This window comes from Populus euphratica, unplaced genomic scaffold (assembly GCF_000495115.2).
Source record: "Populus euphratica unplaced genomic scaffold, PopEup_1.0 scaffold1038.1, whole genome shotgun sequence".
In the NCBI taxonomy this organism is placed as follows: Eukaryota; Viridiplantae; Streptophyta; class Magnoliopsida; order Malpighiales; family Salicaceae; genus Populus; species Populus euphratica.
Window position 1 is genome coordinate 19,874 of NW_011500519.1, and position 12,132 is coordinate 32,005.

At 34.7% G+C, this 12,132-nt stretch overlaps 1 protein-coding gene across 6 annotated transcripts in view; it reads right to left on the reverse strand.

The window, feature by feature from the left end:
* The window catches only part of LOC105115143 (uncharacterized), a 12,312-nt gene extending 946 nt beyond the window's left edge, over window positions 1-11,366 (reverse strand). Inside the window, exons 1-25 of one of the 6 annotated variants that reach the window (XR_840278.1) lie at window positions 11,208-11,366; window positions 10,834-10,969; window positions 10,667-10,729; window positions 10,433-10,534; window positions 10,152-10,320; window positions 9,921-10,019; window positions 8,998-9,147; window positions 8,672-8,711; window positions 8,381-8,438; window positions 8,186-8,268; window positions 7,959-8,057; window positions 7,732-7,847; window positions 7,526-7,644; window positions 6,939-7,009; window positions 5,884-5,989; window positions 5,567-5,706; window positions 5,144-5,305; window positions 4,961-5,064; window positions 3,599-3,777; window positions 2,611-2,800; window positions 1,891-1,990; window positions 788-956; window positions 554-683; window positions 224-353; window positions 39-115 (exon numbers count right to left, since the gene is read on the reverse strand). Coding sequence is in view for 5 of the 6 variants with exons in the window: in XM_011011948.1 (XP_011010250.1) it covers window positions 1-115; window positions 224-306; window positions 788-956; window positions 1,891-1,990; window positions 2,611-2,800; window positions 3,599-3,777; window positions 4,961-5,064; window positions 5,144-5,305; window positions 5,567-5,706; window positions 5,884-5,989; window positions 6,939-7,009; window positions 7,526-7,644; window positions 7,732-7,847; window positions 7,959-8,057; window positions 8,186-8,268; window positions 8,381-8,438; window positions 8,672-8,711; window positions 8,998-9,147; window positions 9,921-10,019; window positions 10,152-10,320; window positions 10,433-10,534; window positions 10,667-10,729; window positions 10,834-10,969; window positions 11,208-11,273 (2,719 nt within the window). In the remaining variant the exon portion in view is untranslated. Of the gene's footprint in view, window positions 116-223; window positions 354-380; window positions 684-787; window positions 957-1,890; window positions 1,991-2,610; window positions 2,801-3,598; window positions 3,778-4,960; window positions 5,065-5,143; window positions 5,306-5,566; window positions 5,707-5,883; window positions 5,990-6,938; window positions 7,010-7,525; window positions 7,645-7,731; window positions 7,848-7,958; window positions 8,058-8,185; window positions 8,269-8,380; window positions 8,439-8,671; window positions 8,712-8,997; window positions 9,148-9,920; window positions 10,020-10,151; window positions 10,321-10,432; window positions 10,535-10,666; window positions 10,730-10,833; window positions 10,970-11,207 lie in introns of those variants that run through there. The other 5 variants (XM_011011947.1, XM_011011946.1, XM_011011949.1 and 2 more) reach the window with 5 other exon arrangements.
* Window positions 11,367-12,132: the final 766 nt, after the last annotated feature.

The following is a 12,132-nucleotide window of genomic DNA, read 5'->3' on the forward strand; positions in this document are numbered from 1 at the left end:
TAGGGAAAGGAAATAGAAAAAGGTCATGAGTGCCTAACCTTTCAGATGCATCCTCCAAAGTATAAAGAAGTCTCATTGCATCCATGTAACGCAGCTCTCCATGAATAGTTGAAATCTGAAAGACAGCAAAATATATTACTTAAGTCAAGCAGGTTCTTCAAAATATTACAGACTTGAATAGCAATATAGTTCAGTGAAGAGGTTAAAGAACAAGCATGCTTACCCTTCTCCAAAGGCTAACAACATAATTATACTTGTTCACAAGTTCTCGCTCCTCAGACTGAAACATTTTGAAGGTCTTTTCAGCTGGTTTGTGTCAAGTCCTTATCCAAAGACAAATAACAATCACAGGCCTACAAATACAGATGCATCTTTCAAGATTTTTTTTTTTTAATCGTCAACTGCAAGAATATTTGAACTGTCAGAACTTGACAGCCTTGATAGGTTCTATTGCAATTCACAGATAGAGTAAAGGTGGAACCTTGCTCTATTTAAACAAAAGGAAAACAGAAGCAAAGGGTTATGAATTTCAATTTTTTAATTGATTGCATACCCTGAGCATTCCAATTCCGTACTGTCCAGGTGGAACTTCTATAGCTTAAGGTTATAGCAGGAACAATATGAAAGTGCAGATTGGATAGCAATGGATACCAGATGAACATGTGTAGGAAAATAAGTTGGGACTCCAATCAAAGTTAAGAAAATAAAAGGTAAAAACCTTGCAAGATTTATAGAATGGTAGGAATCACAGATATTCAATTGGAACTACACAACAAGGCAAGGATACATGTATGTTCCATGAGTAGACGACGAATGGCTGCATTGACCAGTTGTATTGACTCTTCAAGCGCTGTGATGATGTAGCTCCGAGCAATTGTATCAGACTGAAATTGTGACATATGCCAACCTCTGGAAGTGATTGAAAAGGGATTGCATCCCACTGACCATACCCAATCCTGTCACATTGCACGCAACATTAGCAATTCAATTAGTGTGGCAGGAGATGCAAGCTCATCTACAGAGTCAGCAATAAGAAAAGGACGAGGAATCTAAAGCAGACAAGTATGTGTGCCTACATGTGGTGTATGTGTGCTTGTGAAAAACACGACACAAAATGTTCAGTTCCAGAAAAACATCCAAGCGAAGATGGTATTCAACCATTCACGAGACACATGATTTACTAGTTGGATCTCCTGATAGAACTTCAATTCTTTGACAATTAGAATACATGACCATTTTGGTACAATGAGATATTCTTGAGCTTACAGCTCAAGTATGCAGGTTTGAATTTTCAAAGCAATCATGTCATGCAAAAACACTAAGGGTCAGACTGTCTCCAAATTCTCCCTCTCAAAAGCCCATTTTCTGTCTATGGACAGTTTCTCCCAGTGACAATTAGGATAAAATGAGTACAAGATACCATCATTAAGAAAGTTCAGGGCCAATTAAATTGGTGTTTCAGAGGCCACACAGAAATTAGTTCTGAATGTGTGCGTGTACAAGCATATTTATATATAATGCATATATCAGCCTGAGAAAATTTTGAAAGGAGTATATCAATGAAGGGCAGTAAACTAATTTTAACTCTTCTTTGGCATTATTATGTTGCTGTATTATTGTTCAAGAAAACATAATTCCAACGCTAACTTCCCAGTTTGTTAAGTTTAATGTCTCTTAGACTCAAACCTCAGAGGAGTGAACAAACTATCACGCGATCTATAACCTTTGAGGGGGTAAAGGATTGATAAGCCACAATAAACCTCTCACATAATTCTATCACCAGTAACTGAAAAGTGCATTACTACACATCTCCTCATATGTTTACTGGAGTTCTATCATGTTATCAGGCAGAACTGCACAGAGCGATAACCTCTACATTGTAACAAGTACCTCAATTGCAGTTTCATGGGCATGGCTGTAGACAAGATGAAGTGGAAGTAAACCAGCCAGATGTTCAGAAACAGAAGCCAACACAGCTTTTACAGGGCTCCTGGATGATGGGGGGAAGGGGAGAATATAACAATAGATGTGAGTTAGACTCTAGATTTCAGTGGAAAAAAAACAAAAAAAAAAAGCATACCTCAGGATCCAGAGTGGATTAAGATAAAGATTTCATGCTTTTGCACTTTCATAATTAAGGTAAATTTTTCAAGAAATTGGTTTCCATTTTCATTTTTTCCTTCCATCATTCTTTTTTTTTTTCTTTTGAAGTACTAAAATTTACTCAAACTAGAATAGCATGAATGGGCAGCCGCTGCAATTTTACATAAGTTTCCCTAGGAGAAAGAAAATCTTAAATTAAATGAAAATGAAAAATCATGCAAAAGTAGAAGATGCTAGGAAATTGTAAAGAAAGTGAAAGGGGGGGGGGGGGAAGAGCATATAACAGGGACAAAAGGTCAAAAACTGGAGCAATTTAAAAAAAAAAGAAAAAAAAGAAAAGGAGACAGAGGGAGGGGGGGAGAGAGATCAGAAACTATGCCATCAGAAGCAGCAAACCCTCAGGCAATCCCACCTGCTTCTTCTGGCAATTATCTAACTACTGAAATGAATATCAACAGTTGACAATAAGCCATTAATAAAATCAAAATGAATGGTCATATTTCCAACCTCAAATCCCACAAAACTGATTGCCCATTACACTGCAGATGGCTTTCCCAAGATGATGGTTCTGACTGGACCACAATAACCATGTCAGAAAGAGCCTTTGCCTGATAATGCTTGTCAACTAATAGTGGCTCGCCATAAATAAACCAAAAGATAGGAACTTCAAGTGTGGACCTACTCTGGGCATGTGCTCCTACATTATTTAAAGAAAATGAAAACATTAGCCTGGCAAATGTCAGTGATGAGAAATAAAAACAAAATGTATTTAGAGGATGTAGGTTATGATAGCTATCACATATACCAAAGGCAAAAGGTAAAAATTGGAAGAAAAAAAATGAAATATACAACTTTAGTGAGCATGGACCACAGGTAACTGGATTGAAAGGCTACAGAAAATTGACTGAGGCTACTATGTGCATCTAACTAACCTGATTTACTTACAAAAGAATCATCTTACAAATCTGTTCCAAGACAGGCACATGAGCAGCTCTCTTACAAACAGAGATTGTTGCACACAAATTCATCTTCATCAACACTAGTACAGGTGAAACATAGGAGGAAACAGAACGAAGTGCAACACTCTATGCATATGTTAATATATCAACAATAGCGTCGGCCTCTTAAATGTGAAAACCCATACTTCTTCACCTATCAATTGTCTACCCATCTGCTGAATTATAGTACTTTCAAATTAACAAATGCACTGGTATCTACTCATGTATATGATGTCACACAAATAGAAAGAGAATACAGGTCAACCAAAAGGACAAGGTTATGGTGACTACTCAAAAAAAGGATAGGGTTTTAAACATAGCTGACACAAATACTACAGGATCACTTGCAATGGGGAAATAAATAATATGTCCAACACTACAAGTATCATTAACATGCACGTCTCAGAACAAGTACATTGATTTCAGAAATATAGAAAAAAAAATGTCATAACAAGCCAGAAGAAAAGAAGAGCTAGAAATGTAAGCTCATAGATGACCTTTGAGAGAACCATGGTCATGGAGCTGCCTCTGCAACTGATGCTGGAGAATGGAGGAATCAAGATAGGACCGAGTGGTTTTCCTATATGTTCCATTAACAAGCAATAATGGGACAGCTGCTGCTCGCCGAGCCACTGAAAAGGCCATTGCTAATGCAGGATCCTCTGACAGCACTACTCTATATGCAATTTGGAAAATAAGTAAGTTGAAAGGAAGACAGGCCTGGCAACTAATAGTGTTTTTTTTAATCAAAATGAGGCTCTTATTTAACTTAATAGAATAAGGTACTTCATGCCATGCAAGCTCCAAATGGTATTTTATGTCATAGAGACTTCATTGCATACTTTTGTCACTTTCTATTTTTATAAATTATTAGCCACATAAAAATAGAGAAGCAGTCATGATCTCTCTCCCTCTCATATCATTTTGTTTGCACTTGATGCATGTCATCATGTCAATTAAATTTGCTATATTTCTAATTCCAAGTGTCTAATTATTATTAATAAAAACAATTAAAAGTAAACCCCAAGTTTTTCTTATCTAAATACTAGGATTTTTGTTTCTGAGACCTTTGAAAATCATTAAAACATGTGCGATTCACAGTAATTGGAGAGACTAGAAGGAGTAACTTGAAGGAAGATTGAGCAATCCATTAACAAAAAACTTAGATACTTACAGAGTGCTGAGGATTACTAAAGCTAAGACCTAAGGATGTCTATGGCATATTGTAAGAGAAAACATTCAAATCCATTTAAAACTCTTGCGAAATTCATCCAGCCAATCACCAACGATAGGGGGGACATGAACATGGAGAAGAATACTATCAAATAATCATGCTTGGTAAACTAAGAAGGACCAAGTTCACTGTGATCTTTGTTCCCATAAAACTTACATGGGAAAATGCATTTAATAAGAAGACAGATGATCAAATGATTTAAGGTAAACTACAGGTCAGAAAAGAAGGTTGTGAGACATATAGAAGAGGTGGCAGCACCTTTACCTGGATTTTTCTAGGTAATAATCTCTTAAAAAATTAAAAAATTAACGACTGAGGTGTCAATACACAAGCAGGACAAAGTCTACTTGGCATAAAATACCCTATTCTAGTAAATAAGATTAAAAGTACCCTGCAGTGGGAATAAGTTTTAAAGATGCCTTCTTAGGAAAACAAACTCTGACAACAAACCATGTCTATATAAGCAGGGACCAACTGTTGATATACAAAGTTGTTCATGAATTAAATGAATCATACAAAAGATACTAGTAACAGAAGACAGAGAGATCTTAATCTATCCAGTGACTAATGAACAAAGGACTTACTGAGACAAAAATTCAAAAATAAAACAATGCAGAAAACATACAGGTTCTCACTGAACATAGCCTTTTGTGATGATACAAGTAAGGAGGATAGCCCATTCTTTAGAGCCTCAAGATCAACAGGTAGATGTTTAACATTCCTAACTTTCTGCGTGAACAAAGTAGGGGTAAGAGCAAATTACAATTTTCATAAAAGCTCCTTTAAGACTATAGTAGACAGAACATACTTCATGTGTGACGAAAAACAACTGAAAGGATATCTTCTCGTAATAGTGGAATGCTCCATCAGATAGTGAAGGTGAGATTACGTGTCTCATAGACCCCCAAAGGGTTGCACCTAAATGTGCAAGAAAGGTATCCCTTGCAACTGTGTAGTTTCGAAACTCCTGCTGGAAAGATAAGTCTCCAACTCAAAGGCAAGATAAAACATTGAGCCACTATGTACAAATAATAAAAAGGGATGTGCTAAAAGATCATTCACATGAACCTTCTATCTAATGAACCCATACAACCAACTATTACTCTTAAAATCCTATGAATGATTCTTCCAACCAAATACACAAGTTTTTTCCCCTCATTATATGGATTTTTAACATATCAAAAGGAAAAAGACAGCATAATAATCCTTGTCAAACGATCGAATGGTATACCTCATGGGTATCACTGAAAAGATTCCAACTCTCCATTCGTTTTAAGGCCTCTACAGCCTTCTTCTTATGACTTTCATCATGCTCTTCATGGTCATGAGACTGGAGCTCATTTTTCAAATCCCGCATTCTCTCATCAAGCTCTGTAACCATATATATTACAGTTTATGCTAACTTCACCAAAAAAAAAATATTTCACACAAGATATTGCAAAAGTAAGACATCATTATGATTATTTTTTTAAAAAAAAAAAACCCATCAAGTTATATGCGAACCAGAGAACTCATGCAGCCCAAACAAACAAGATTAAAGAATACTACCTTCACAAAGAGCTAGCTTAACTCTCCTTCCTTTGCAGTGCTTGAACGCAAAAAGCTCATAAATATCAATCTCAGCCAAAAGAATATCAATGGCTTGATGATCCTTCTGTAAGATTTGCAGAATCAATTAAAACAGGAAATCTAGAGAACCTTACAGCTCTTCATCTAGCTTAACCAAGTCATATAGTTTCATCTCAGAACCCAGTCAAATATCATCATCTAGCCAACTGTAATATTAAGATTAGTTCTTATGCTTCAGTTTCACAGGGAACAGGCTGATCATTTGAAGAAAAAAAAAAAGTTAAAGTTCTTAAAGGAAAACGTGTGTTCCTGTAATGACACTAATGGATCAATCCCTGTCAAAGTCAGGAGCAATTTTGACACTATTGGCAATCGACAAACTTGCATCTCTGACCCACTTAATCCAGTGCACAGTAGACTAAATTAGCAGGCAGAACACAGGGAACCCATGGAGTAGACACTAGCTATTGTTTAAATTATACGATAACTAACTATTGACCTGCACAAGAAGATGAAGATTTTCTAGATAGAGATAAATGGATATCCAACACTCAACTTGCTGGTAACCGCAGACTTGCATTTGTAACCCTTTTATCAAATAATCAATACTCATCTTGGATACCTTAGAATAGGTAACCAACATTTTAAAATCAAACCAAAATTGAAAGTCTCTTTCAGGGCCCTAGATTTGTGGCACCACCTATCTCTCTAAGGCTGCAAGTCTTCTCCATTGGGATAGTTGGCCAACTCTTAGTTCTCAGAAAGCAAAGGTTCTCTTAATATAAACATATCCCACCATCTTTAAGAGCTGGGAAGTGCCAAGACAAGCCTAGATTTCAATATCTATCCAGAAGACAGCCTAGGTAATGACCCCAACAAAAAGAATCCATCATTAGTCTTAGAAGTCAAAATAGGTTAATATTAATACGAATCCTATTACCATGGTGTAACCATGCAGCAATTTTTGTTTAGCAAAAAATATATGGAAGGAATTGACATGGTGAATTACTGCTTGTTTGATTACTTGTACATACATCACCAAGTACTGAAAACTTTTCCTGAATTGCTTCTTGCAAGCGCTCTTCAGCTTCATCTTCTGAAATCTCTGGATGCCAAAAAAGGAGAATGTTATTTGTTGAAAAGCTGGAAAAACTGGTATGGATGCTGATTGATGCTTGATTCAACAATAAAGCAAAGTTTCCATGAAAGTGAAATACAAACAGATGATAGTTGGTATTTATGAATTAGAATAGTGTTGCATTGTTTCTAATTTGTCAAAATAACTGGTCATTGGATCCATAAAATCATAAATGAACTATTTTGACCACTTCAATGAAGAAGACAAGCAAGGGAGCACGTATCAAAGCAATCAAGTTCCAAAAAGGGTCTGTCTGGTTCTGCAGAAGGTGGAATAAATGCACTTCAAAAAGAAATGAAAGAAGCAAAGCATCCTAAACCACAACGTATCTACCACAGCAACCATCATATACATTCAATCCAGAAAGCTTATAATACATGGCTTAAAAGTTGGTTAAATACAAATAAAGTGTAAATGCAACAAACAAGAAATAAAATTTAAAATAAAATAAAAAAGTTCCAGTGGAATAGTAATCAACGGTACCAGCAACTGCACCAATAGTTTTATGCACATTTGGCAAACTACGCTCTGTGCGCACACCTTCTCCACCAACAGCAGGACCCCACGAGAAGGGGCCAGCAGTTAAATCAATAAAGGCCCACCTGATGCAAAATATGCCACTAGTTGAGTATCCGCATAGCACGTGTCTGTGTACAAGAGAGGTGGGAGGATGAGGAAAAGAATGATACCTGTCCCTTCCAATCCATGTATCTGTAAGACACTCTGCAGGAAAATCACTGAAGCCCCCAGATTTTAACTCTTTTTCAAGAAGAAGCTTCATATCCTCATTCTTCCCTTTCAATAACTTGGTATAGACAGAAACCAAGTCTCAATAAAAGAATCAATAAAAGTTGCATTTCTATAATCTCATTAGGCAACAATTTAAAGGATAGCAAGAAAGAGAGATAGAACATACTTGTAAGACTTTATTCTGAATGATGTCAGAAGTGTCCTTCCCTTGATATAACTTCTCAGCATTGTTCAATGCATCCAGGCAGATATTATACCATTCCACCTTAAATATAGAAATAATTATTACATCTTACATAGACATATTGCAATATGATACACCAGTTTAAGTATCTTTCTATTTGAAGGATAAAATAGAACAGTTTTAGGATTTAAGCTATAGAAAGTATTAACTGTATCAGTTTCTTCAGTTATTGTCCAGCTAAATGCGGTCATAGGATGCTTTTCATACAGAGGTCTCTTAATCTTGTCAAGTGCTGCAACATGTTTCCGGAACATTAACTTTTGATAGGAACATTATAAAATAAATAAAAAGTCTCCACAACATTTATAAATGGAAATGAAATGGAGAAGATGATAGTTTCATACCGAGAAAACTTTCTGAAACGCCTCCAGACTGAAGAATTTTTGTTTGCAAGCTCTTATTCTAAACAATACAAATAAACAAAAAAATAAATTCTGGATCTCGTCTATAAATATCATATTAGCACCAAAAGGGAACAGGAATATCAAATATTTTTCCCAAGAACTAATTGAATGAGGGATTGCCTAGGATTCTCATTGTAGCCAAAATTAGTGAAAATCATAACAGAATGTGCAAATAATTATCATGCTTGAAGAATGCAACAGATATATAAAGGGAAGAAGCTAAAAGAATACCTCTTTTAGAAATGTTATTTCTGACTCAGACAAACCTCTCCTGCCATATCAAAATAAATTTCAAAACAAAATAAATTTCAAAACACAATATGACAAATCTAAGATACACTATATTATAAAATGCAACACAGATCACAGAATCAGTCTCAGTGCAAAAATGAACAGTTAGATAATTCAGAGGTTAAAAAAAAAGGCAATAGATAGGATTCAAGCCAGCAATTCAATGCAGCTCATGTTCAGGGATGTATCATGTTGAGTGTTCTTATGTTCTAAAATTGTGCACGAAATGATAAAAAGAAGCAGGGATATCCTAAAAAAGTACACACCTGTAGCCATATTTAGCCCTCTTTAGGTCATGCTTGGGATTCAAAATGAAAACATTATATGCATTGTCAAGTTGAAGATAAGCAACAAGACTAGTGAAAAGAGCATCCATCACGTCCATATCTACTTGCCACAGGACATCCTTGTTATCACTGTCAAGGTGGATGAGCCACAGTTAACAAAGGGAGAGAGTGAATAGAGAGAGTGAGAGCAAGAGAAAGAAACAATCAGGCATAAATGAATGGTGACGGACAAGTGTTCAGTGAACATCCACAGAAAAGAATCTCCAGAGAAAGAACATGATCTGCAGGAAAGAATCTCTTGAAAAAGAAAACAATCTTTCTCTCCTTTCCAGATATATGTTACTTTAGCACAGAGAATTAAGGTTCATGACAGAAAAAATAATTCGGGGCTGACAAGACATTCCTCCCAGCCTCATTCACTCATTGGAATACTAGGTGTGCAACAGGGTCTAAAAGACAAGATCAAAGCAAAATATGTGCAACTATAATACTATAAAACATCAATTTACATGTCCAAATAGCTTGAACTTGACAGGTATCCTAACCAGCATGTGCAGATATATCAAGACCACTCTCCTCGAGTAATCAACTTCCATTCAAGAATTAAAATATTTCCTCCAAAGTTCACATGATAACATTTCTTTTCACCACCAAAACAAAACATTAAAAAGAATAACATTTTCTCACTGTCCATTTCGCTACAAATATTGTCACTCATAACAAGAAATTAACTTGTTGACCACAAGTTTATTACAACTGACAGTAGCCATGAAGCATGTGCAAGGTGAAATTGGCTAATCCTAGTTATTAGTTGTAACAAGACCTTAGATAAGGAAGTAAATTGGGATTTCAACATACAAAAAGGGGAGGAGGGGAGCAGATTACAATTTAACATATTTTACCTGTTATCAGACACATCATCCTTGCGAGCCAAAAGATTGATGGCATGCTCAAAGATATAAGTAACCTTTTCACCCATTTGAATGGCATGAACAGAAAAACTGCACAAGAAAGTTAATTATAATGACATGAGCAGAAATTCAAAACTACTCAGAGCAAATAATACCATTGTGTCTTTAAATCAACAATCAATTTTAAAGGAAAGAAATATGCACACTGCATGGAACCATTACTTGTAATTTATGTGACTGACTAAGGGAAGATGGTGATGTTGCTCTTTGTCTACATGAATTTTGTAAAATGGGGTGAGAACTTCTCCAATTTTTGGTACGCGTGTATGTTCAAAGATGTGATCAATTTTTGTGAACCAGCGCTCGATTTCTTCTGAATGAAGCTTGAATGCTATACATGGGCACACAGATGAAAGAAGAAGAAAAGGATTAAGGCAGTGAACAAAAAATAAATACAATTACTACTTGAGAAAAAAAATGATAGCCAATGACATAATATAGACCTTGGTTCCCTTCTCCTTCGAAGCCTATGAAAATGAAATTTACAGGAACTGGAAGGTACATGGAATCCACTTCTTGGAGCTTAAGATAACTTGCAATGTTACCTGAAATATTATAATCACAAAAAAGCAGTCAGGGACCTTCACTAGTTGGCAAACCTAAGCAGAAATTACAGTTACGAGCACGTATAGATAAACAAAAATTTAATAAGATGTGTAGGAGGAACGAGGAATTACCGGCTTTGGTGAAATTGATAGGTCCTATTTTGGCAGGGCTAGAAGATTCCAAATCATCGAAATCTGGTTTCAACAATCAAATGATAAATAACTAGCTAGTCACTCCTCAGTTAATTGGATATACGTGTACTTAGAAAGGAAAACGTAAAAACAAGAGAGAGACATACCGCCACTGTGAATAACAGATTCACTCCAAAACCTACTCTTCTCTTTGAGATTAAATAAAGAAAACACCGATGATAATGAAGACTTGCCCGTTTTGCGACTTCCAGAAGGAGACCCATATGAGCCCGTAGCTAGCAGCTGATAATAGCATGTTCATCAATCAATAATTTAGTCAAAATATTAAATAAAGTAACAAAAAATCCAAAAGCAGCATTCACAAGATTCTTAATAACAGAGCAGAATTATGCATAGTTTTTTAATCCCTAATAAAGATGATTGTTATTCACTGGAATTTCCAAAACCCCAAATCTAGTATTGTATTGAAAAAAAAAATAGAAGAATTGAGAATTATGCAAGAAAAGAAAAGAAATTATACCAGTGTCAAAAAGGCGGAGATGACGATAATAAATCTAAGAGAAGCGGTTGATAGATCGACGGCCATCTTCGTTCGAATCTCTCTACTACCACTGCCAACAGAGAGCAACACTTGTCTTGCTCTACTCGCTACTCTTTCTATTAGGTTATTATACCCTCAATACTTAGGAATAGTAATTAACAGTTAATCTGAGTAGTGGGTTGATTTTTATGTATATATATTAATTAATTAATTTAATTTAATTATTTCACATTTATTTATTATTTGAGTTTTTAAATTTATTTTGATTTATTTTATATAAAACTATATTAATTTTATTATGAAGATGGTAAATTTTGATATTTTAACTCTAGTTAAATTGAATAATTTATTTTTTTATTTAATTTTTTGAATCGATATATTTTTATTCATTTTATTATTTAATATTAAATTTTTTATATTGGATTATCTCTCTCTTATGACATGTAATGTGGATTTAACAGATTAATCTGGTTGATTCAAGGCTTTTTTTAATTAATTTTTTTTATTTCATCATCTAATATTAAATTGATTGAGAATAAAATTTAATTATTTATTCTATTTGTTTTCTATTAGGTTATTTTGTCCTCGATACCCATGAATAATGTTTAATATGTTAGCTAGTGTTAACTTGAATCATTTTTATGTTATTTTTTAATTTATTTATTTCTAATTTCATCATACAATATTAATTTGGTTAAGAATTAAGATTCATAATTTATTTTGATTTGTTTTATTAATTATCCAAGGACTAAAGTGTAATTGGTATTGTAAATTGAATGGTGAAATCGACTTAGTCAAAGATAAGATTGAAATAATTTAAAGTTAAAAGGTCAATTGAGAAGTAAATTAAAAAATTTTAATACCAAAAACCATTTTGTAGCTCCTGTTGTCCAAGGGGGCTAGT